General features: G+C 40.3%; 1 protein-coding gene and 1 pseudogene across 1 annotated transcript; both read left to right on the top strand.

The window, feature by feature from the left end:
• Positions 1-4,465: 4,465 nt before the first annotated feature.
• CCL28 (C-C motif chemokine ligand 28) lies at positions 4,466-23,398 on the top strand. The gene is made up of 3 exons (XM_039877099.1): positions 4,466-4,526; positions 18,408-18,534; positions 22,853-23,398. Exons 1-3 carry the CDS (start codon positions 4,466-4,468, stop codon positions 23,037-23,039), a joined length of 375 nt encoding a protein of 124 aa, XP_039733033.1. The 3' UTR covers positions 23,040-23,398.
• Positions 8,403-8,521, top strand: LOC120614300 (uncharacterized; annotated as a pseudogene).
• Positions 23,399-25,334: the final 1,936 nt, after the last annotated feature.

Raw genomic sequence — 25,334 nt, 5'->3', positions numbered from 1 at the left:
GTAGTGAGTACAGTAACAGTGTACTCATTCTTTCACAAATGTGAGTGAAGCACCTTCAGTGTGTCTGGCCTGAGCTGCGCTGGGGGGGGCAAAGCTAACTAGAAGAGTTTCCTGCTCTCAAGGCACAGCTCGAAAGGCTAGGAGAACAGAGGGTGGCCTCGTTGAGGGTGAGGAAGCAGAGAAGAAGGGCAAGGAGATGCACAGACTGATGTTGGAGCTGTGCCTTTAAAGACTGAGTAGGAGTTTTCTAGATGGGATGAGAGAGGCTGGGGAGATGGTCCAGGCCAAGCAACAGGATCAGAGAAGAAACAGGAAGATCAGGGCTGCTGTGGACAGTTGTATAGTTTGTGCACTGCAGAAGGCTAGCTGCTGAGGAAGGAGTAGGGGTGAAAATGCTTGCTTGTCATGTCATATACCCTGATTGCATCTTCTCAGAAGAAGGCACCCCCCCACACACACACACACTCTTTTTTAATAGCTGAGGGGCCTTTTGTTTCTGCATACACCTTCTGTTTGTCAAACTGTGGGTCCCGAGGCTGTGTCCGCCCAGCGAGGGACACTTTCCCTATTTACACAAGGTGCATTGAGAGTGTCAAAGGCCTTGCACAAGAAAGTCCTTAAATCCTGATTTGTGAAATAGATCTTCAGAGGATGGAAGGGCCCTGCCATGTGAAAAAACTGTGGCAAGTGTTGTAGAAAAAATAACGTAGGTAACATTTTCAGCCTAACAGCCTGAAAATGTATCAAAAGTCTTTTAAATAACCATTCCCTTTAATTTTGTAATTCTGCTTTTCAGAATTTATTCTAAAGAATGAGCATAAATGTTTGAATTATATGTGATACAGTACAGAATTATTTATAATAGTGAAAAAAATAAAACCGCACAATCTAAAAGTTCAGTATTAAGAGGTGGGGTCAATAAAGTACAATACCTAGGCAGCGGTTAAAAAGCATGTTTTAGAGCTGGTTTATTCTCAGACTAGGTGAAACCCCTTTGCTATTAGTGCCCTAAGCGTTGTACTTCCCTGTGTTGGCACATACTAGATTTTATTATTATGGCTTGCTTAATTGTCTTTTCTGCAGTAGAGACCACGGCCTCTTTGCTTGCCATTTGTCTAACAATATTTTGCATACAGTAGATCCCTAATGAAGGTTTGTTCGATGACTGAATGACTAGATATGCACAGAAAGAAGACTGGAGGAACATGCACCAAAGTTTAAGAAAGCTTATTTTTGGATAAATTTACCTTCTTTATACTTTTTTGCACATTCCAAATTTTTTACAACGAACCCCATATTATTTTGTAATTGGAAGAGAACATACTATATTTAAAAATGATAACTAAGAATCTACCATACAGTATTTGAACTCTCGTTTGGCTCTGCCTGCTTCAACAAATCCATTACTACAAATCAGTACTCAAATATCACACAGGTTAAAAGGTGATTGATTATTCTCAGCACCAAAAGATTCAGGGGAGGGGGTCCATTAAATTGTAAATTCTTCTCAGACATTTAAATGTTGACATGCTTTTCAAAATAGTTTCACTGTATACAAAATTTCAAGACAAATCTTCAAGAGAAATTCACTAGCTTAATTTTATTTTGTGAAAACTGCTGTTTTGAAATCTTCATCCCCCTAATTCAAACCAGTCATTTTATCTAGAGCATGGATGGCATCCAGTATTTTTATAACAGTCTGAGGTTTACACTTTACTTCTCTCTAAAGTGAGAATGATTTGTTTTTTCCTGAAAAAAATATGTAGAGTAAAAAAAAGTATTTTTTAAAAAACTTTGCATCCTGGTATTCCAGGAATCCCTGGTGTTCCAGGGACATGTCACAATGGAAAACACAAAACCATACACAGTTTTAGGTTGTCCTCAAACTGTTCCATTCTCTGGCTCTACCCTCCCCCTTATCCGTTAGGTCCAAAAGGCACACATTTCCCAGCCTCCTCTTCATTTGGTTTTGTAGAAGGCCCAAGTCCAGATAAAAATATCTAAATAATCAAAGCTGTTCTCCTGACCCCACTCGTTGGAAGCTCCTTCCTAGTTAATTCTGGTCCGTGTCTGCCTAGTGAACATCCTGTTACACACAGACACCACCCCACCCCTCATAATTATAGCTTGCATTATCTTCTCTCCAGGCAAAAATCCCATCATTCGATTTTGCTCTCACCCCAATCAAAACTGATCCGCCCGGCATTCTTTTCATTCATGTCTTACTACATAATGATGTGGCATAGGGTTTTCCAGTGGTTTACTGGTTCCTGCTGATGGATGTCAGCTTTGCTTTTTAACACCGAGCTAACATAGCACCCTGACCCAAGGCTGTCATTTTCATGAGTGCAATTTCATGAGTGCAGGCTTTAATGCTTTTAGTTCCATGTGTCATGCCAACTGTCTCCCAATCACTACTGCCCAACCCACCATCTCACTCCAGTGGGCCCCAAGAAGGAGCGGGAAGGAAAGGGAAAATGCTAATAACCTGTGACGACTCAAGAAAGAGCCCTGAGCTTTCTAAATCTTTGGAGTCTATCCCCATGCTGTCTTCCTGGCAGGCCCATGGTGATGTCTCCTAGCAGAAGAAATAGGCACACAGTGAAAGGGAAGCTATCCTGTCAGACAGAGAAGGAAATAAGTGCATGAGTAAGTACACAGGATCTGTCTAATCCCGGGCTCGTCGAAATTGAGTCCAGTCTTCCTGTTCGATTAAAACTCACTCCTCTTCCCCAATATCACCCTTCATTTCATCTGAACAGAGGCTTTTTCCTACTGCAGAGAAGCCATTCTCAGGAAGGACTCTTAGGGAGGGCAGACTGGTAAATGACTGCTTAAGCACATGTGTTGTTTTTGTAAATCAAAATAATTTTGTAAATTTTTGTAAATCAAAATAATATGTAAAACTTGGCTGTTTCAGAATAGAATTTTTGTGCAGCTTCTCTGACTCTTACCTTTAGAGCACACTGCTTGGTCCAGAGAGGCTGCTGTGGTTGTGGTGGGGACACACGAATTCACAGGCATGACAGTCACCTCCGCAGACTCTCTGTGCTCTATTACTGAGACCTGTGGTAAGGTCCCCTTGGTTAGTTGCACAGTCTGCTGCCCTGCGCGACTGGGTCTTCTCTTTTAGTAGGCCGCCATCTTTGTCTGGCTCCATGCTCTCCAAAGCTCCCATTTCCCATTTTGTTATAACTCCAGTTCTTGATAGTGAAATTAGAGCTTGGTTAAGTGCCACAATTTGACAGCTAGGGGACAGTTCTGACCTGTAGCTTTTAACTTTTAAAGGAGCACAGTCTACTGCAAATATAATGTAAGCTGCATTTGTAATTTAGAATTTTCTAAGTAGTCACATTAAAAAAGTAAAAAGAAATTGTAATAATATATCTTATGCAACTCAGTAGAGCCTAACATTACCATTTCAGCATGTAACCAATATGAAAATTATTAACAAGATATTTTATATGTTTTTGTACTAAGTCTTGAAAATCAGACATTCTTTTCACACAGCACATCTGAATTCAGACGAGCACATTTCAAATGCTCGAGGGCCGTGCGTGGACAAGAAGCTTCCTCGTGATGGCACAGTTAGAGAGGAAGCAGGGCAGGACTTTGGAAGGTTGTCCAGCCTGACTCCTTACTTACAGAAAAGTTAAGTACATTTTCTGAGCTTGTGCAGCCAGTTAGTAGAAAAGGTGGGATTAGAATCCAGTTACCCTCGCCTTACTCTATGGTTTTATTCACAAAACCAAATAACAACAAAGCTGGACTAGACTCTGTACCTGCTCACACCTGCTCTGGGCTCTCTTTTCCAGCAGGCACAGCCCAGAGGGCAGAGGCCCCTCTACCTTGCTTATCTTTCTCCTAAATAATCTAGTACCTTCATTGGAAACAATTTGGCTGCAAACCAAGCCAAGAGTGGGGTTGAATTTTTTCATATCTTTCCACCAGATGATAATTTTTTTTATGACTTGTCACCCTTGTCCCCAGAAACTCAGTTTCAACAAGCTACTTAAAAACTGTGATTCCTTTATGCAATGGTTCTCGATAGGGGTGTCCATCAGAATCACCACTGGAGCTTTGAAAATATTCAAATTACTGGTCTCCTACTTCAAAATTCTGATTTACAGGTCCATGGAGGAATTCTTATAGATAGCTATTTTATTTTTAAAATGGTTTCCAAGTGATTCCGATGCAAATGACCTCACAATGACCTCACCGGCTGCCAGATCACCGCTGACAGCTCCTGAGCCACAGATGGTTGAACGCAGGCCTGGTCTTAAGAAAGCGCCTGGTCTCCAGGAAAGAAACTTGAGAAATAGGTACCCCAGCACCTCCCAGGGCGGGGCCTCCTGGCTTACTTTTCCTCCATGCTCTTTCTCTGTACTCAAGGACAGCTTTAGCCTCATTTCCTGATCTTACAGACTCACCTGCAGTGCGGTCTGTGCTGGTGGGGCAGGCAGGAATGCAGAAGGGACTCACTCTCCTGGCCTTGGCTGCCTGTGTAGCTCTTCACACCTCAGAAGGTGAGTGGGGCACCTGCTTTCTTAACCTCTGGTGGAAGGAGAGGGGGCTGCCTCCCCAGATACAGCTGGGAGAGTCAGGGACTGCCAGCAATTTGGGGTGGGAATTTCGATCTCTTCAGGTAGGAATTTCCAATTATCTACAAGAGAATAAGTTTATATTCCTGATCTCCAAGAATAATTTTCAGGAAGGAACCTCGTTTGAACAAGAATGTTAGTAATTTGCCACCTGCTAGTTGAGATCCTCCCACAGCAGTGCAATTTTGAGTTGCATTTCCTTTTCTGATGACAATATCTTAGAAAATCCCCAGGTGGAGTTTGGAAGAAAGCCTGTATTATCCATCTGTCTTCTCCTACCCCTAATGTGCAAAACTGTTTGGATGCAAAGTGTGTATATTCCTGGAAGAAAGACAGACTTGACCTTCAGAGTTAGTTAGTTTTGTTTTCTGAACAAAGTCAGTTCTGTGGATACTAAAATCCAAAACTACAATCCGACCTTAAAAAGGAACATATGATAAAAGAGATTGAACTATACAAATTATATCAAAGAGAACTTACATTGTGAGCTGCTAGCATATATATGGAGGTTATAACTGCATTTGGACTGGAGGCAATCATTTGTACTGTATTTAAGAAACTCAAAATATAGATGCTTAATACCTGACTGATTTGACTCTTTTCCACTGTCTTCTTTTCTGAACTTTACCCTGAAAAGATTCTCTAAATCCAGAACAGAGGTGAAATATAAGTTTTGTTTGGTCCGCTTTTTAAAAATTTAAACCAACGGATTTCATATATACATACTCATATATACACATGGATTTTAAAGCTTCTCTTGAAAAATCGGATCTGGCAGCAATGATTCCATGTTCCCTGGCAAGAACTGGCTGAAACAGACCAGCCTCTGTTTTTTCCTGAAGTTAGCTGTCACCTAAGTTCCTGGTTCCTGTAGACATTTGTTTAGGAACCCAATATAATGCAGCAAGGGACTGGGTTTGTATTACTGAGCACAGGAAAAATCTGGATAATCCCTTTTTCATTTCTATCAATCTGATTTGTCAAGGACAAAACCAAAAGGTTTTTCTGTAAATTTTTTTTCAGAAAAATCCACCATTAAAATTTCAGGACCGGCTTTCATTGTTTCTCAAAGGTCTACCTGCTAAGGCTTTATTCCCAGTTTCGGCATTGCAAAAATTTTTTTCTCATAAAGCTTTGAAGTAAAGGTAGATGGATCTCCCTTCAGCTTCTTGACCTGTGTCCCGCTGACCCCACAGCAGCAGCAGCAGGAGTGGCAGCCCTCTTACAAGAGAGGAGGGAGGGAAGGGTGGCCGCAGGGGAGAGGGGTCATGAGGGAAGCTCGGTTAGGCCTAAGGCCAAGTTTTTCTGGGACTGAGTCCAGGCAGAAGGGGTGGGACAGCAAACAGTTGGTAATGATAAGAAAGAAAGGGAGCCGAGGAGACCTAACAGTAGCCTTTTGGGTTAATCTCAAGGCTTTTCCTAAGGTATTTTGGGCCAGAGGAAGACTACATTGTATGAGAAGCCCCAACCCTTCACCATTTAAAAATAAGTGACGTTGGGTTAAAATACACGAGAGTAGACCCAAGAAGAGTTGTAAGACTGAGAAAGATAACCTCACTGCTTTCCATAGCAAACTTCCATTCCAGTGTCTGTGTCCAGGGTGCCTTGTGGGATGCTCTAAGGCAGTGGCCCCCAACTTTTTTGGCACCAGGGGCTGGTGCTTCTAGAAGAATCTAATGGTTGATGGTCCGAGGTGGAGCTGAGGTAGTGATGCCAGGGCTGAGGAGCAGCTGCAAATATAGATGCATCTTCACTCACTTGCCTCCTGTTATGTGGCCCAGTTCCTAACAGGCCACAGACTGGTACTGATCTGCGACCTAAGGGTTGGGGACCCCTTTTCTAAGGGATTCGGGCTGGGTAGGGTGGGGAGGGGGCAAGAAGACCAGGTTGGGAGGGAGAGAGGTGGGGAGCACAGAGAAGTGCAGGGGAGGAAGTATAGGTGGCCTTGGGAATTGTTGCAGGCTGGGGGAGGGAATAGGGAAGTGGCCTATGCCGGTTTGGGACTTTGAGAAATACATTTTGTTCTTCCAGGCATTAACTGTCCCATTATCTTAATGGTGCTTTAAATGGCCATCTCCATGTGATGGCTCAGTAACTGGCATTTGCCCAAAGGGTTCTGCATAAATCAGGAAGCGGCTGATTTACCCATAATTAAAAGCCTTGGATTCCACCCAAAGGCAGGAGGGCATACTCCACAACTGCTGATGTGGCTGCTGGCTCCCAGAAATCAATATCGAGACTATAAAAATGTCTGTCATCCACTCTCAGTAGCCCTGAGCCAGGTCATTTAAAGCCACATCTAGGGCTTTGTGGGCCTGGCCGTTTTCATTGTATGTTCAGACTAAGGTTCCGCTTGTGTTCAGCAGATGCACAGTGGGGGATTTTGCTTCACTGAGTCCCAAATTGTCTTCCTGCTAACTGACAATCTACTTTCTCAGATGACGATGGCTCTTAAGTCCTAGGAACTTGCTGCTTCATCCTAAAAGAAAACTATCTTTTATCTGTTTTAATCATAGGAGACTCACTAGGGGACAGTGCCAAGAATATGCATTTGTGCTTGAAAGTTGTTCTGCACAGTTGAGACTTTCCGTATCACCAAGAGTGGTCCCTGAGAGTTCCGACATCATATGCCCAGTAATCTGCCCTTAGTTTCTCTCCAGGTGTCCCTATAGTTAAAACAATACATCCTACATTCCTCAGTAGCCCTGTTAGACAAAGTGTCTAGATTTTAGTTCAAAAACCCAGCCATCATATCTATAATGTAGCTCAGGGTTTTTTAAATGTTCTTTTCTATGTCTAGAGAAGCAGAGTGATATAATTGCAATCTTCTCAAATTTGAGTCCTATATCACCCCTTTAAAGGAAAACATTCTTTATACTCTCAATAATGACTTTTAAATTATTCTACCCTATTACTTGATGCATAAACATAAAATCAACTATAAACCCTTTGTGTATATATCTCTTCTGCAATTATAAAACCAAAATAAATTTAAAATTTAAGTTAAAACAACTACAAAGACAAGAAGACTTCAATGTAACATTAATTTAATATAATAGTTACTGTTTGGCCAAAACTAAAATCACCATTCCAAACATGAATATAGAACACTGATTCTTGAGGTGCAGGTTTTGAGTTTTATGTGCATATACAACCATGTTCAGAAAGAGAAGTGTTTTTTTCCCCACCATTTGTTTCTATTTGAACCACATTAACATAATTTGGCCCTCTCTTAGAGTGAATGCATTATGAAATTCCACTCTGGTTTTCTTTGGATTGGTCCAGGACAGTTAAGGTAGGGTCTGACTTGGTAATACCACCAGTATGAACAAAAGCAAAATTAAATTGTCCGGAAAGTTTTCTCTTAAGATGGTCTTTCAAAGAAACTCCACGACATATCTATTTAACGATTAGCACTGAAATAACATACTAAAATTTAAGAGTTGTCCAGAGAGCTCATGAATCCTGAGAACAACACATCCATGGGCCACCTCCCAGAGGTCTATGAAACCCAGTTTGAGAAATGAAGGTATACTGGCAACTGTCTGGGCTTTAGACTCTAAAAGGCCAAGTCAGAATTCTAACTACATGAACTTGGGAAATTGCTTAATCACTGAGGTCCAGTTTTCTTATCAGTAAAATAGGAATAACAATGCCTCTCTTCCCTAGTTAGTCTCGTGATTAAATGAGAAAATAAATGGAAAGTGTCTGGCATATTGTAGGTGCTCAACAATGATTAGTTTCCTTCCCTTTCTTCTCATAAGTTTCTATCTCCTGCTAATTTTTTAAATTAAAATTATTGTCTATGGCCATGCTACCCTGAACAAGCCTGATCCCTTCTGATCTTGGAAGCTAAGCAGGGTCAGGCCAGGTTAGTACTTGGATGGGAAACTACCTGGGAAGACCAGGTGCTGTAGGAGTAAAAAATTTAAAAAATAAGGGATCATAGACTGACAAGGTCCTTGCAATCTGTGAGGTCAACCAAGGGTTGCTTCATCTAAAAATAAATAAATAAATAAAATTAAAATTATTGAAAAGTCGCAAATGAAAAGAATTTAATTCCTAAAATTGTAAAAGCAACAAATACTCACTTCAAAATTTTTAAATTTAAAATATAGAATTAAAAGAAATAAATGTCTCCTCCATTCCTTTAATCTCTTTCCCTTTTCCAGAGGTGATAGCCTTTCTGGGTTATGTATATCCTTCTACAACTTCCTCTATGCATTTATAAATATGAACCCATGCACATCTGTACAGATTTTTAAAACCATAAATAGGACCTCAATCTACATATTGTTTTATTTATATCTTTCCAAAACATTAATCCTTTTTTACTTAGTCATAACAGTATATCCATTTAATACACATAGTCCTTTCATAAAAGTTTGCATCGTTTGTTTTATAGACAACATGCAAACTTCCTGGAACAACTTAGAATGTTTGAGTGTCATTTATTCATTCATTTATTTGTTCATAAATAAATGAAATGTCCTATCAAGAGACAGAAACTAGACAATAATTTGAACAGGGAAAGTTCAGTGTAACAAACGATTAACTGTAACAAGTGAAATGTTAAAAAGAAGTAAAGTACTAACTTTTAAAAATATTCTTTAGAGAATATAGGAATAGTAGATATTTCTAGGGCTGAAATAGAGCTTTCAAGGAAGAGATCCTGCACCCCTTACTTGCCCAGATGAGAGCCAGACCTTGGAGAAGGCACAGCTGTGGCTCACCTAATGGCAAAAAAAAAAAAAAAAAAAAAAAAATCACTTAATTTTGGCAGCGGAAAGTTCTTCACAGGGAGGTGTCTCACTGGAGGCAGTCTGCTGCAAAACCACCGAAAGGGAGCTCTGCTAGCCGACAATCACTACCGGAGCCTGGTTCTAGGGAAGCTGCTGCACTTGCAGGAGTGGGACCTGCATGAGCCTGCTGAGAGGAGCACACTGGAGCCGGAAGAAAAACCTTCCTGCCATGTCTCTCTACAGATGACGTTTAACATCATGACAGCTGGAGAAGGAAAAATATTTAAAGGGGTCATCCTAATTTCATAGAATTGGCAATTAAGGGTGAATTTGAAGCTGAGGGGTAACAATGGGCACATTCCACAAACACTTTAGACACCTGGATACCTACTATGGAGCAGGCACTCGGCTGCGTATTGGCCTGTAGATAATGGTGGGGTTTTTCGTTTCCATTTATTGAGTGTTTACTATTTGTTACCTCTGTTCTAAGTACTTAAATGTAAGAATTCATGCAGTCCTCACAACAACCCTGTAAGGTAGGTGCTATTACCATCCTTAATGTTACAGATAAAGAAACTAAGAGAATTAAGTGACTCACCCAACATCAGATACTAGTCAGCAGAGCCAGGACCCGAATCTGGTTGTCTGTCTCCCTGTGCTTAACTATTGTGCAGTAATGACTCTCAGGAAGTCTCTGTAGCCCCAAATTACTCAGCGCCTCTTCAGGACTACCCCCTGACCACTCCAGTTTCCATGCTGTGAGAAGTACTGATGACCAAAGGTCTTCATATTAAGGTAAAGAAAATCCCTCATTCATTCCCCATTATCCCAGGGTTCCAAAAATAACCTGGGAGAACTTTATTTGGGCATAGCAGTTTCATGCATCATGGCTAGGTGAGTCCTTCCTACCTAGTTGGTGACAGCAGTGGACACCCTTATTTGTAGGCATCCAAGTGTGAAGTCCACCAGAATAGGAAGTGTATCCCTAACTAACCACATCTGGAACATTACGTTTATTTACATAGTACCCTTCCTAAACTGCACTCGTAGACTTACGATACTGTCAGCAACTGAGTTAACCTTTCTTATGTTTTTATCTTTATTCTGGGAGTCCTTTCTCCAACAATGGCATGTACCTCTGCTGTTTCCATTTTGCTGTGTTCTGTAGTGCTCTTTATATTAGAGCTTTTCAAACTGCATTTCTAATAAGGCCTCAAATGATGCCATCGCTGCAACGCTGGGGACCACACTTTGAGTAGCAAGAAATTGTGCAAGACATCCAAGTAAGAGGGAAAGCTGGTTCACCTCTCTATAGTAACAGGATGCTTTCCTTAAAACCCAGAACCTAATTTTTATATCACAAGTCTGATGTGTTAGTGTTTTAGCATTCATCTTAACAGATCTTGAACACGGACCTCTTTAAAACCTTCCAGTGACCGAAACTGACAGAACCAAATCAGGCACAGACATTTATGGCAAATCGCCTATTCCACTTACTACTGTAAACAACAATAACAACATAGAACCAACAGAATCAACAGCAATAACGCTCTGCTGTAGTATGGGTAGAAATATATCCCAAGGAAGCTCACAAACAAAAGACGAAATCACATAAACATTTAATTATATATATGGGAAAGACAGGAAAGCACAGAGTGCTGTAGGATTCATGTGCAGATTGGGCAAGACTGGGAAAAAAGAGGCAACTAGGAGGCTCAATAAGCCAGTAGCCAATTAACGAGGTCTTGAATTTGGCCAATGGTTATAGGGATGAAAAGGGAAAGACAAATCTGAGAAATGTTCCAGGAGTAAAACTTACAGAAGTTTGTGCCTGGCTGTGGGGGAGTGCAGGAGGATGGAACAACACACGAGCTTTTGGTTTGGGTAACTGTAAATGAGTTGAATGAGGTGAGAAAAGGAGTAAAATTAACGCTGCGGGAGATGGTGTTTTCCGTTGGGTTTTTATTGAGTTAGCCTGTGAGGTAACTAAGTGCATGTTTAACAGCAGTTGGATAAATGTCAGGATATTGAGATAGAGGTTAACGCAGACAAAAATGTTTTGGAGTTACTGACATAGGTAGTAATTTTAAACATGAGAAGCTGTAGATGGAAAGAAAAGAGTGGAGGTCAAGGATGGAATTTGGAGGGATACTAGCTGTTGAGGAGAGGGCTGAGGAGGAGGAGTTCCAGGGGCAGAGAAGATAATTTCTCAGTCTTAGGAGAATTCGGAAAGATTAGTGTCTTATAAACCAAAGATATGAAAAATTTCTAGGAAGGAATGGGTATCAATGTCACTTTCAGCAGTCAGATATGTAAGATAATGTTAGAGAAACATCTGCTATTGTGGGCACTCTGAGAGCAGGTTTTATGAGTTATTCGTTTTTGTATACAGTACTTAGTGTCTGGAACAATGACTGATATGAGCAGGTGCTCAGTAAATGTTTATGGAATTTTATTGATGTGGCAATCACTTTTATTAGTAAAACAATACACTTACTCAAAGGATTCAGTCTCGAATATGGTTGTGTGAGATGTTGATATTTTCCGAAATGCATTTTTTCTTGACCTAACACAGCCTAAATTTTCAGTTAAAAACAAACAAACAAACAAACCCCTACACACATTAAAGGAAATGTAGAAAATTTAATCCAGCAGAAAGAAAGGGGGCGGGGAGGGGGAAGCAAAAAAAAAAAAAAGGATGATTGAATGAAAACCACAAAATAAGGTGGTAAAATTTAACCAAAAGTTTAGTTTGCACATTTAATATCAGAAAAATAGAACTTAAGCAAAAAAGCTGCAATAGGACTAGAGAAATCTTATAAAATGTGAAGGATGAAAAAGCTAAGTTCAACACGAAGGTACACTCAGGGCTGAGAATAGGATGAGGCAAGTGAGGTGGCTTAGGTGAGTTGTTAAAGTGCAAGGTCAAATTTGTTTTTATTTAAAACTGTAGCATTTCATGAATCAAAGATTTTTTTTTTGTATTAACTTTTGTTTTAAAAATATTGCATTAAAATGTAATTTATCTTTGACTACTGGGTTTTTTGGCACCCCTTTAAATTTTGTACCTCACTCCAATCCTAGCTGTGGACCAGCAGGTCTGTGTACATCTAAAAATATAACTCCAAGTGACATACTACAAAATCTCACACAATCCCAACAATAGTGTAAAATTTTTTAACATACCTGCATCAGACATATCAAATCAGAAATCTGAGGTCGGGGAGGGACTGACAGCAATCTGTGGCTTACAAAGCCCTCCAAATGATTTGGAGGCACATTAAAGTTTGAGAACCACTGCCCTGGAGAAATTCTCATGGAAGACTTAAAGAGACATAGAAGAGCCAGCAAAGCATAGCCCAGTGGTTTAGATTCCAATCCTAGTCCCACCATTTCTTGGCCCTTTGATCTGGGGAAAATGAGTTACCCAACTGTGAATGAATTAGTTCACATGTGGTAGTTACAGTAGTGCCTGGTACAGAGTAAGCACTTAATAAATATAACCTCTTCTTATCATTAGAGGGTTTATTGTAGCCTTGCTTGAAACAGTAAAGTATTGGGAAAAGATTTCTTAAAAATAAGGCTGAGAGCAAACCTGAGAAAGGATGAAAATTAGTAAAATTTGGATGGTGGGTATATGTGTTTTTATCATTCTTGCTATTGTTCTCTGTGTTGAAACATTTCACAAGTGAAAGACAGTAGTAAAGTCATCAATTATCTATTCACATTTAGTTCTCCACAGAAGGGTGTTAGTTTAGGTAAATCATGTATTGATTAAAAACGTTTCCACAGAAAGAGGTTACTGAACTTGTCTCCTTGGCATAAAATACAAGGCTGTCTGGTCTCAACATGCCTTCCACATCTTCCTCTTACAACTTGCACTCATTAATTCTGTTATTCCAACAAAATTTGCATAAGTTCTGTCTTTTTCCACTTTTGTGCTTTTACACCCATTGCCTCCTCTACGTTTACTGACCTTTTAAAATTCTATCCATCTTTCAAGTCTCCAGTTCCAATACTACCTCTTTGGTAAACATGTACCTGAATCTCTGTTATAATTTATCTCTTCTGCCTTTCACAGTTCCAGACACTTATTTTATTTGTTACATAGTCATTGCCACATTCTGCCTTGTGTTAGAAAGATATTCTCCCTACTTTATTTCATGCCTCTTATACGAGAGTAAATCATCCTTGATACAATCCCCCAAACGTTTGAAAAATATTTCAAATCTTAACTTCAATTCAGTGAATACACACATCAGAAGCTACACATGGAAACTGTATGGTCTGGGCTTCACTGGCCAGTGAATAGAAATTATAATGTTCCCAGCTCTCCTCCCTGACCCTGTCTTACCTAGCAGTCATTGTAGGTTTTCACTAGGGTCCCCCAATCCAAACATTCTTGATAATGCTTAAATTATGGGTCCTAGAAAAGAGTCCTTTCCCTCTAAGAATCTGAGGGAAGGTGGTCTGACAGGATAGGGAGGCTGCTCCACCTGCAGCTCTACGATGCCTTTGCTGGGCAGCTGCTATTGACCCGCTCCCTACCCTCTTGTGGTCTCCTTCTTCCTCTAAACGGCTGACTTTAGGCCAGCAGGTGCTGCTCTCATAAATCACTTTTCAAAGGAGACTCACAGGGGGAGCTGTTGAGCTGAAACACTCAAGAAGGCACTCCCCAAAGCAAAGGGGCATCTCTGGAGGGGTTAAGGAAAGGGCTGAGGGTGAAGATGCAAAAGCCTCACAACAAACCTCAGATCCCTGTTTGTTTATACCTCTGGGTCCTCCTGCTTTATCAAGTCCCCTCTGCAAGACTTCTTTCTTATTTGCAATAATTTTCACATGTTTCCTTCCAGGGAACCCTTCTCCATCAGACAGGTCTATGTGTGAACTCCTGTTTTGGAATAAAAGCAGGTTCTTTCCCTTGGTGTTCCTGGCTTTATGTAATGGGGGCACCAGGGTAGTCTTGAGGAAGGCTTAGTTTTCCTAATTTCTTATCAGCTTGCTTCTACAAACAAGTAAAAATATTACATGAATAAAAACTATGTAAATGCAAGAGAAATGTCACCTAATCCTGTTTTTCACTCCTAAATCTCTTGTACGTGGAAATCAGAGGAAGTTGCTGACCCTTCTTTAAAAATGGAAATATTCTGACTGAAGACTGCATGAGAAAACCTCTAGGGGGCGATGTTATCTAAAAGAATCTAACCGTTGTCCTAGTCCAAACCGCGCTGAAAACATCTTGCACCGCCTGACTCCTCCAGCAGTCTTCAAAGGATTCTACCATTTCTGGCCTTTTATATTTCCAGCTCCCTCATGAGGGCACCAGTCACATCTGTCAACGTGTAATAAATGCTGGTCTGCCTCTCCTTTAACTGCCTCCAGTTAATCTGATTTAGGTCAAGTAATCTTGAAGTGAGCCCATCCTACCTTTGTATCTGAGAAATGTGTACCAGTTTACTAAGTACATATAGGTCCTGGGTGCCTTTCTGGCTTAAAACTATTCTTTGAATTGATGTCAGCACTCAGGTAATTCAAATTTCTAAACAGGTTTGCCTATGATTCTTAATCCCCACTATGCTTCTGAATGTCCATTGCCTATTTTATAATTACCTGGGTCGCAGCTAATAGCAGTGGTCTGTGTAGCTCTTTTATTAGCTCTTTGAAGCTAGTAACTCTTCATCTTTCTACCTCCAGGTTCTAGCCTTGTGATTCACATATAAGAATTCAAAGATATAGATAGTGATTCACTCTATAAGAATTCACATAGTAATTCTTATATTGTAAGAGGGGTAAATGAATGAATGGATGAATAAACCCCAAATCTTTTGGGGGATATTAAAATAGTTTGACTTGGAGAATAGGCAGCACAGCATAACTAAAAAAAAATATATTGGTTTTAGGAAATAAATATATTAACAAATGTAAAGATAACCAGTGCTCTGTTCTCCTACAGTACTTTTTTAAAAGTTGAAATATTCACACACCATTTTTAAATATAAAATTTAGTGGTTTTTAGTATAGTCACAGAATTGTACAATCATCACCGCTCTCTAATTCTAGCACATTTCGTCACCCCAAAGAGACCCCGTATCTGTTAGCGGTCACTTCCCATTCCTTCCTACCCCAGTCTCTGGCAACAACTGATCTACTTTCTGTCTCTGAATTTGTCTATTCTGGACATTTCATATAAACAGAATCATTCAAAATGTGTCTTTCATTTATAATCCCATCACACTTTGAACATGTCTCTGTTAACACTTATTTTGCTGTGTTGTGATTATTTATTTATTTGCCTGCCTCTCACTGGATTATTAAACACTGCAAAGGCAGAAACGATGCCTCGTTTATTTCAACATTTCTAATGCTGCGTTCGGGGCCTGGCATCATGGACACTCAATGCATATTTGCTGAACAAATGATGGTTTTCATATTCTAGCAAATGTGATTGTGTGGTATTTGGGTGTGCCTCTACACACACTCCTTATATGCATAAGAAAATGAAATCCTTACTGGGTCTATCTACATTGAGAGAAATGAGGGAGATCCTTGTGGCATGAAATAGCTTGCACTGGGAAATGTAAACATTTTCCTTATTTGGGCTGCTGCAGACTCACATGACAGTTAAGTTGGAACAGAAAAGAGGCTGAGCACTTTGTATCACTTGTGTGGGTATATTGCAACTACATCTATTAATTTAAATGCATGGTTTAGAAGTTATTGATGACATACATTTTGTAAAAGACTTTATGTAAATATATAATTAATGTATACTTGGAGAGTGTATGTATATTCTAATTTCCTGAGATTAAAAATATACATATACTAGGCTGAAGCTAGGTTGTTATTGGTTTATATCTCAAGTAGAGATTCTGTTCCAAATGGAGCAGCATTGAGCTGGTCAGGGCAGGTGGGACAGGAGAGGAAAGTGGAGAGGAAGAGCTCCAGTGAATTTTATACATATCCTCCCTGAGGCTCCAAAACCAAGGTCAAGGCATTACTCCTAGGCCCTGGACCAAACAGGAAGTCGGTGCAGAGCTTCCTCCTTGTACCACTGTTGACAAGAGAAGACTTGCCAGAGAAGACTTGCCCTGGTCCAAGATACCAGGTTCCATGAGTTAGACTTCCATGAGTTAGATTCTGTGAGGTAAATACTCTAACCAAGCATTCTTATCCTCTTCTACCCGGGGCTCTGGAGTTGCTGTTCCTTCTACTTGGAATGTCTCACTCCCCCTCTCAGTAAGGGGAATTCTGACTCCTCCTTTGAAACTGAGTCCAAACTTCACATTCTTTGATGCCTACCCTATTTTCCCTAGGTGGAGTTCTCTAATCATCTGATTTTCTATAAAACTTGTTTTGGATCTTCATAGTACTGGAAGTTTTAAAAAATTACAAGTGTTGCATGCTAGTTGAAAAAGTGCCCCCTTTCTAGAAGTAGTCTTTGCTTATAATTTTGGGCATATATATTTCCACATCTTTTCCTCTTTGTATATGTGTACATTCATTTTTATAAAAATGGGATCATTTATAGTTCTCGTACTGAAACTTGCTTTTCTCAATCATGGAATTCATATATGTTAGTGTATATACGTCTATTTCATCCTTTATTCCATTTAGACGTACCATGATTTATCTCACTCTGGTAGACATTCAGATGGTCTCTAATGTTTTGCTATAGCGAACAGCCGTACACCCATCTTGATGACTTGTGGAAGCCTTTCAGAAGGACAGAATTCCAGAAGTTCAGTGATAGTGGTCCAGGGGGGTTGTTTCCTAAGCATTTAGTTCTAAATCTGTCTCCTCTACATTAGCTTCTTGAGGACACGGGCCTTTGTTTTATTTTTGTATCCCGCAGTGACTAGCATTATTCCCGGAACATTTTAACTGCTCAATAAGTGTTTGTTGAATAATTAAACAGATAAGTGAATGGATGAATGGAGACAGAAAGAGTCACATAGGCATTCTTAATTTGATGTTCAGGTCCTTCTGTACTCCACAGCAAGTAAGCCTGATGTTTCCAGATGGGCAAAGCATGAACACAGAGACTTTCCCCCATCCCAAGTGCAAGTACCACTATTGCTTAGAGCTGACACTAACCATTTATTTTAACCCCTCGATCAGGGGCTAACTTCTGTCTGTTGTTATCAGGCTGCTACCTATGGCTTCTTGGCTGTAATTCTAAAAAATATATTTTTTAATTTACTACCTACCTGATGGAATGGGAAACATAAGAGAATACCATGTGCAAGTGGCAGGTAGGAATATACAGATACAGATTTCAGTTGGGGATTAGAGTTCCTTTTATATTTGTGCTGGGTAACATAAGTCCCTCCTAGCTTGACCTCTTGCCCCAGTCACTCCAGCCTAAAAGGGAGCTTATCACTGCAAGATAGCTTTTCCTAAAACCCTTCTCCTCTCTCAAATCTTTATGGTCCCCATTGCATAAAAGCTAAACCTTTTTAGATTGACATTCAAGGCCTCAGTGTGTGACCTCAGTCCGTCTTTTGAGCCATATGCCCCATCACTTACCTTCCTGGCTACTCAATTCAAAGTGGTCTATTTCTCTCTACACTTTGAATGCCCCTTGCTTTTCCCCATCTTGGAACACTTAACCATGTACTTCCTTTAGTCTGGATAAGTCTCTATTTTTCTCTGCCCATCCAAATCCTTCAAGGTTCAGCCGGGTCCTTCCCAAGTGGGAAACTTTGAAACCGGCTCCAGGGCCCCATGCGGTCACTGTCCTCTGAACTGTTGTCAACCTCACTTCTTTCATCTTCTATCATGTCAGTCTGAAACTCCACTAACATTGTTGTCTGCGGCATTTTTTCATCTCTTCACTTGTCCTATGTCTTTGCTTGTACTTAATTTTATCTCCCCCCAATACAGTGTTAGTTCTGGAAGGTAGAGCATGTTCTGCCCCAGGTTTGCTCACACGAAGCCCTCAGTGCATGTTTGCCCCTTGCTCAGATGGATTAACATTCTGTTTTTCAGGAGTCTTTAAGGTGAGAACCAGGCCATTGTTCTCTACACTGTAAGATTTAACATTTTTTTTCTTTTCCTCTTTCAGCCATACTTCCCATTGCCTCCAGCTGTTGCACTGAGGTTTCACGTCATATTTCCAGAAGGCTTCTGGAAAGAGTGACTACTTGTCGCATTCAGAGAGCTGATGGGGATTGTGACTTGGCTGCTGTCATGTGAGTGCTCTTCAGCAGCGAAGTCTAACCCTGTGCAGTGACCATTTCTCGGCTAATGAACAATTGGCTGGAGAGGCTTTGTCTGATACACAACATACAAATAATCACTTAAACAAGGGAGGGGAGAGGAAATATTTCATGTTTTCTGCCCCAGGCTCCCTGGAGTGAACACAACCACCCCCCACCCCCACCCCACGCTGAGTCTTACACTAGCCCTCTGCTCCTCACTGTAGTGCTGTGATTAGGGCCAAATGCCTTCGGTCACTGAACAAGAGCAAAAACTTCTTTCCTACAAAAGCAAGGGACATTCTGAGTGTGTGTGTGTGTGTGGCGGGAGGTGGGGGGCGGGAGGGTGGCACAAAAATAAAAACAGGTGGTGACTCTGCTCTATTTCATGGTTTTAACTGTAACATTTTCCAGGCAAGTGTGTGAGTTGCTATCATTTTTAGTCCCTGAATTTATTAGGAGTGTACATAAGTCTCAAACAGAAGTGTAGAGATGTCACACCTGTCACAGTGCTACATGCAAACAAGAAGTGTAGAGATGTCATACCTGTCACAGTGCTACATGCAAACAAGAACAAATGCCCTTCTTTGCTATCAATTCTGGGCTTTTGGCTTCTGGTAACCCCTCTCACCCGTCGTACCTCCACTTCTGGCTCAGTTATTAAAAACTTTAGACTTAATGTACTTAACATCTCCACAGAGACTTTGAAACATGAAATGCATTGGTATTTAGCAAATCTGGATGCTGACAACAGTGCTGCGAGGAAGGCATTAATTACCTCAATGTCACACAAAAGAAGGATGTGACTGAGGAGGTTACAAAGTTTACCTGGTGAAATAGAGCAAGTGAATGGCAGAAATGGGATGCGAGTCCAGATCTCTTCCTTCAGTACCCTGTACATTTCCAAGCTCTCTCAAAAGTGATGGTGAGACTGACCATAACATGCTCTCCCAAAACTTCATTGCATCTGGCACCTTCAATTCATGACAACAGCATATTAGGCATCTCCTTGGTATGCTGGTTTTAACACCACTTATGTCTCCCGGTGTCACCAACAAGCCATTTGGTGTTCCCTTCTTTGAGCTACAAATAGATCCATTGCTTATGCCTGAGTTCCTGAGTCACTGGGGAACCTCCTTATTTATTCAATGGATTCAACAAATATTTATTGATTAATGATTTTGTAGCAAACACCATTCTATGTGCTGGGGGTGCAGCAGTGACAGACTAGATTCTGCCTTCTAGAGTCTCTAGGAGAGTCTATGAAGCTGGGTCCTGCAGACCATTTTCTGAAATTTAAGATACATTTTTTTCCCCTTCCAAAAGAATCCATCTATTGCCCAACTTTGCGAAACACTGCTCCAAGGATCTTAGGAGTTCAGAGAAAAGAGTCTATAAGATGTCCAGATAGACTTCCTTCAGGTCAGGGGGCTGTGAAGTCACTGACATTTGTCAGTATGAATGTGTGAACATTCTTCTGGAGAGAAGGTCCATAGGTTTTATAAGATCCTGAAAAAGATCTTAGATCTAAAACATTTTTAAATCATACTTGGGAGTAGATGTGTGGCGGAAAGCAATTCTGGCCCAAATTTTAATAAGCATGAAGTGTCTGTGCAAGAGAAGGGAGAGGGGTGAGTACTCTTTCAGCCTCTCTCCTCGGTTCCAGCCACCACGCTGGACCCATCAGCTCATGTGTTTTAGTCACTAGGGACCAGTGTGTTCTATAGTGATCCAGGAAATGCTAATGAAGTGCCTCCTGAGGGCTGCTTCAAGTTCCCAACTTCTTTGAAAAACTCCCTTAGTATATGGAGGGAGTTTTATGGCCTGGCCATAAATCTATTAGTTGTGTTTTAATAAACAGTGCTGGTAGCAGTTGGAGAGTGAAAATTCATAGGCAGTTCATGGATAGACAATGCCCTGGAAGATTAGAAATATCTGGGTATTTTTGGCAGGTCTATCTACCTAGCTGACTTTAATCTGCCCAAGGCTGCTCTGGCTACTCTCAATAACAGCAACTTCTTAATTTTCAATTCCTTTCACCTCATTGGCATATGTCAACCTCAGTCTAAAGACAACTTCAGAGTTTGTAAGGGCTCCTATGGGACTTCCAGGAAGGCATAGGGAAAGAACCACAGGAATTTTCTGTATGCATATAACAGTAGGAGACAGATGCTGGAGATTATCAGGGGACACTATCAGTAACAAGATTTTCAGAGAAGTTTCTTTGGGAAAAGCAGGTATGAGATAGAAATCTAAAAGATATAAGAACAGAAATGATGTCAGTCCTCACTTTAACAAGGGAAAATATGATAAAAAACATGAGTCTTTATTTTAATAAGGACTCAATTTTAATTAAAGGGAAATGATGAAGCCAATCACCTGGATCTAAAAATATTTACTTTATTCGAGTATAAGTTTGTAAATTGATCTCGCTGTCCACTGGATCAGCTACCCTCTTGTAAAAGAATCAGATCAGCCTTATGGTTTCTTAGAGTCTAACTCCCAACCTAGAAATTCACAGTGGGGTGAGTTGGTGCCCACCCCAATACTATGGAGTTGGGGCAAGGAGTGTGGAATCAGCTTCCTTGCCTGGCATTACCTCATCTTTTTTTATCCCAGTGGAGTACACATGGGATGCAAGTGGAGGTTTAAGCAGTTTTTAAACTTTAGGATTTTAAAACATCATAGCATGTTGGATTTGGTAGCTGTGTTCTGGTAGCAGATTTTTCTCCCTCATTTACATCGAGTGGTTGAGGTCACACTAGGTAGGACTTTTAGAAGGTCCCATATGGTAGCTGTTGCCCATTTTCCTACAGTTCTTCGCCTCTCTGGGTCCTCTGTCTCTGTCCCCCCGCCCAGCTCTCCCCTCAGTCCCAGAGCCAGCGCCCCTCCCAGAAGCCCTTCACTCCCCAGGGAGTAATGGAGTGGAGTTCTTGTTCTCCCCTGTGTAACTTCTGGATTTATCTGGATGCCAGGGGAGTCTTTCTGCACTAGATGTCTGCTCAGGATCTTATTGACACCACCAGGAAGGAGAGAGTGTTAGTCCTTCGGAAAGTGTAGGAGCTTCAACTCTTTTGCCTTCCCCCCACCCCCCCGCCCCCCCACATTGCTACAGCCAAGTTTTCTCCTGCAATAGCTAATGGCAAACCAACTGGCCACAGTGCGAAGTAATTTTTCTTTTGAAGACCTCTGAATCTAACACAGAGAATGTATTATTCTCCTATTAAGATGCCTCACTTCTTTCAAACTAACATTCCCACATGCTGGCTTTATTATGCTTAAGCTTATTCAAACCTTTCCCAACTTTTCCTTCCATTTCAACAGTCCCCACATTAGCTTATGATTCCTCTGGGTCATTTGGAGAAATGGCAGCCTACTCTCTATCTCTCTGCTTTTTTTCTCCCCCAAATAACAGGGTCAAGGGTTTCAGTTTATCCAGACATAGAAATATTGTATATGTCAAGCCAGCAGGATTTCTGGCCTTTAATGAAAACTGGATGGCACCTAAGGGGGAATTAAAAGTCACAATATCTTTCATAACAAGAAATTCGTCTAGTTACTAGAAATTGTGAATTGTGCTCTAAGAGTCTCCAACATCAAATTTTCATACAGAAAAATGAAAAGACAAATTCTGAGATGTGGTATAGGTCTATACTGCATTAAAATATTAACAAAAGCTTAGAATATTTTCGTTTCATTGAAAACAAAACCAGATTGTTCTTATTTTGAACAATTTTCACTGCATATCTACAACTCATGACCGAATTCTACTGTGAACGCGGCCTTTCAAGACACTTCCAGACTATTCCTCCCTCAAGGAGTGTGACGCCACAGTGAAAGGAAAGAGTTTAAGACAAGCGTTCCAATAAAAGACAAAGTAAGCTCCGTGCCACAAGAGAGAGAATCAGTGCCATGGAGACTCAAAGGGAAAAACAGGGCACCTAGCTGAGAGGATCTAGAAAAACCGAGGAGAATATGTCTGAGAGAGGCAGTGAGGCATGGATTGGTTTTATTGGATGACGCTTGGGGGAGAAAGAATTGTTTTCTCTTCGTTTCCCTCTTTCCCCTCCCCTACTCCTCCTCCGCCCTCCACCTCCCCCGTCCTCCAGTTTCAACTCCTTTTAATACTTTCTGCTGATACCTGAGGAACCACAGGCATCAGCATAGTAAAGTTAAGATTCAACCTTGTGGTGCTCAGTTTTAGGATTCAGGTTCTAGGAATATATTGTCTAAAATTAGGAACTGCCTATAAGTCACTAAGTTTTTACTTGTACTTTCTATCAGTGACTTTTTTTTCTTCTGTTTTTGGCAGCCTTCACGATAAGCACAGAAGAATCTGTGCCAGCCCACACAATCCTATCATTAAGCAGTGGATGAAAAAACAAGCAGCCAAGAAAAATGTTAAAGGCAACATTTGCCATAAGAAGAAACTTAAGAGGAACAGTAAAAGAGCACATCGGAGGAAACAAAAAATTCATGGTGATAAAACTCCTTATTAGAGAGTGTGCAAATGAACCTATAAAGACGATTCCTGCAGTGAACTTGGCCATGATTGGTTGTAAATTGATCGTGTGACTAATCCTTCTTGGGAGACAACAGGGCAAAACAAAATAATTTTTTTTTTTAAAGAAACAATTATACAGTATGCAAAAGTAGCCAGTAATATACTCAGCTGAAGAAACTAAATGAAAAGATAATGTTTATCTTCACATAATATTTTAAGAACAACATACAGATATAATTTTTTCAACTTTTTTATTACAAACTTTTCCAAACTTACAGAAAAGTTGAAAGAATAGTACAATGAATGCCTGTATACTTATCACCTAGATTAATAATAGTTAATATTTTGCTACATTCGTTTTCTCTCTCACTGTGTGCGTATAAAACATTTTATATATATAATATAAGTAAATAACTTTTTTTTGCTAAACCATCCAAAAATACATTGCAAACATCATGATACTTAACTCCTAATTTTTTTTCCTGTTACAACTTGGCATTCCTCAAGAATAAAGACATTTCCTATATAATCACATAATCAGCTTTATACCTAAGAAGTTTACAATTTCATATGTATATTCCACATACAAATTTCTCCAACTATTTCCAGAGTATTATATATATATATATGTATATATATATATATATATATATATATACATATATATATATAAAAATTTTTTCAATCAAAGTTCACATATTGCAATTAATCATTATATTTCTTTAGTATCTTTTAATCTAAGAAAGTCTCTCTGCTTTTTTTCTTTCTTCCTATGGCATAGACTTTTTTAAAAAGAGTCTAGGCCAGAATCTATTTCACATTCTGAGTTTCCTCATGATCGTGTTCAGGCTTAACATTTTCAGTAAGAATGCTTCCTGTGTGAATTTATATATTTCTTATTCCATTATTTAGAGTTTATGAACATTGGAGTTTATTTTCTACGTAGAAAAGTTTTAGCTGGATATCATTTTAAAACATCACTTTAAAATAACTACCATTAACAACAACAAAAAAATAAAAGTAAAAATAAAATAAAATAAAATAACTACCATTGTTTGAATTGATTAATTCTGATGCTGAAAAACAATGCTTTGCTCCAGGAGCCATCTACACCCCACAGTCAGTTCTTGGAGCAGGGGTCTGAAACTGGATACCATGTGGAATGATTTTCCACTCTCCCTAAATGAAGATCCTACAGCTTTTAACTCCTAACCCAGCTTTCTCATACCTTGTGGGTCGATAACCATTGCATCACTCTCCTGTTTGCCTCCTCATTGTCCACAGAAGCTTCAGGTGTATAGTAAGACCTGATTTTTGTAAACAGCCATTAAATGGCAGAAGCATAGTGTCCGCTTTGTCGGGTGTCAGGTGTCCTGTGCCTCCCTGCTGGCCAGTCCAAGGCGGTGGTGTCCCAGGATGACTTGAAGGTAATGATGGGACACATGGAGGTGCTGAGCCTGATGTAGGTTAAATGTCACCAAGAGGCCTTTGTTTAACACCGCTCATTGACACTAATTTAGCATGCGATTTATTTATTCTCACCAATAATCCTGTGAGTTTTATATTGATAGTTTCACTTTTTTAGATGAGGAAACCTGAGGGCTCATAGGGGTTAAATGATTTGCTCAAGGACACACAGTAAGTGGCAGAGATAAGCCTTGTACCCAGGTCTCAAATCTTTCCATCAGCCCCAGCAGCGGACCCTAGAAGGTATGGACGCAAAAGTGGGGCAGAGGGAGAGGAATTCGGATAGAAATCTGTGCCTGGGGTGCTTCACAAAGGGGTTGAGGATGCCTGTTGACAATTTTACTGGGGAGTCTAGAAGTAAAACATGCTGCTACTTGGCATGTTGATGCTGACAATAACTATCTTGATAAATTAAAACAGGCCACGACCTGATTTTATTGTTTCACAATCTTAGGCAATGGAGGAAATTGAACACTGTTCATAATCTTTGTTTTGCAAAACGTCCCTCTCCAGGTTCTTCTTTTCAACTTAAAGACAGATTTTGTTAAAAAATACAGCATTCTTCCACTCAACCCCATCATGCTTTTTACTATGATAATACAGTAATATAGGTAATCTGAGGAAAATGGTTCCTAAATGTCTTAATCAGTTCTGGTGGCTATAACAAAATACCAAAGACCAGGCAGCTTATAAATAACGAACACCTATTCCTCATGGTCCTGGAGGCTGGGAATTCCAGGATCGTGGCTTCCCAGACTCGGTGTCTGATGAGAACCCTCTTCTGGGTTGTAGACCCCTGACTCCTCACGGTGCCCATACATGG

The sequence above is a fragment of the Pteropus medius genome, unplaced genomic scaffold (assembly GCF_902729225.1).
Source record: "Pteropus medius unplaced genomic scaffold, Ma_sr-lr_union100, whole genome shotgun sequence".
In the NCBI taxonomy this organism is placed as follows: domain Eukaryota; kingdom Metazoa; phylum Chordata; class Mammalia; order Chiroptera; family Pteropodidae; genus Pteropus; species Pteropus medius.
Note: the sequence above shows the minus strand (reverse complement) of the source record. Positions and strands in the feature narration are given on the sequence as shown.

Excerpts from the sequence above, each read along its gene's own strand:
- CCL28 (XM_039877099.1), top strand. The coding sequence starts at position 4,466 with ATGCAGAAGGGACTCACTCTCCTGGCCTTGGCTGCCTGTGTAGCTCTT. Across the intron at positions 4,527-18,407 it reads AGCTCTTCACACCTCAGAAG|CCATACTTCCCATTGCCTCC; the intron begins GTGAGTGGGGCA and ends TTCCTCTTTCAG. Across the intron at positions 18,535-22,852 it reads TGTGACTTGGCTGCTGTCAT|CCTTCACGATAAGCACAGAA; the intron begins GTGAGTGCTCTT and ends TGTTTTTGGCAG.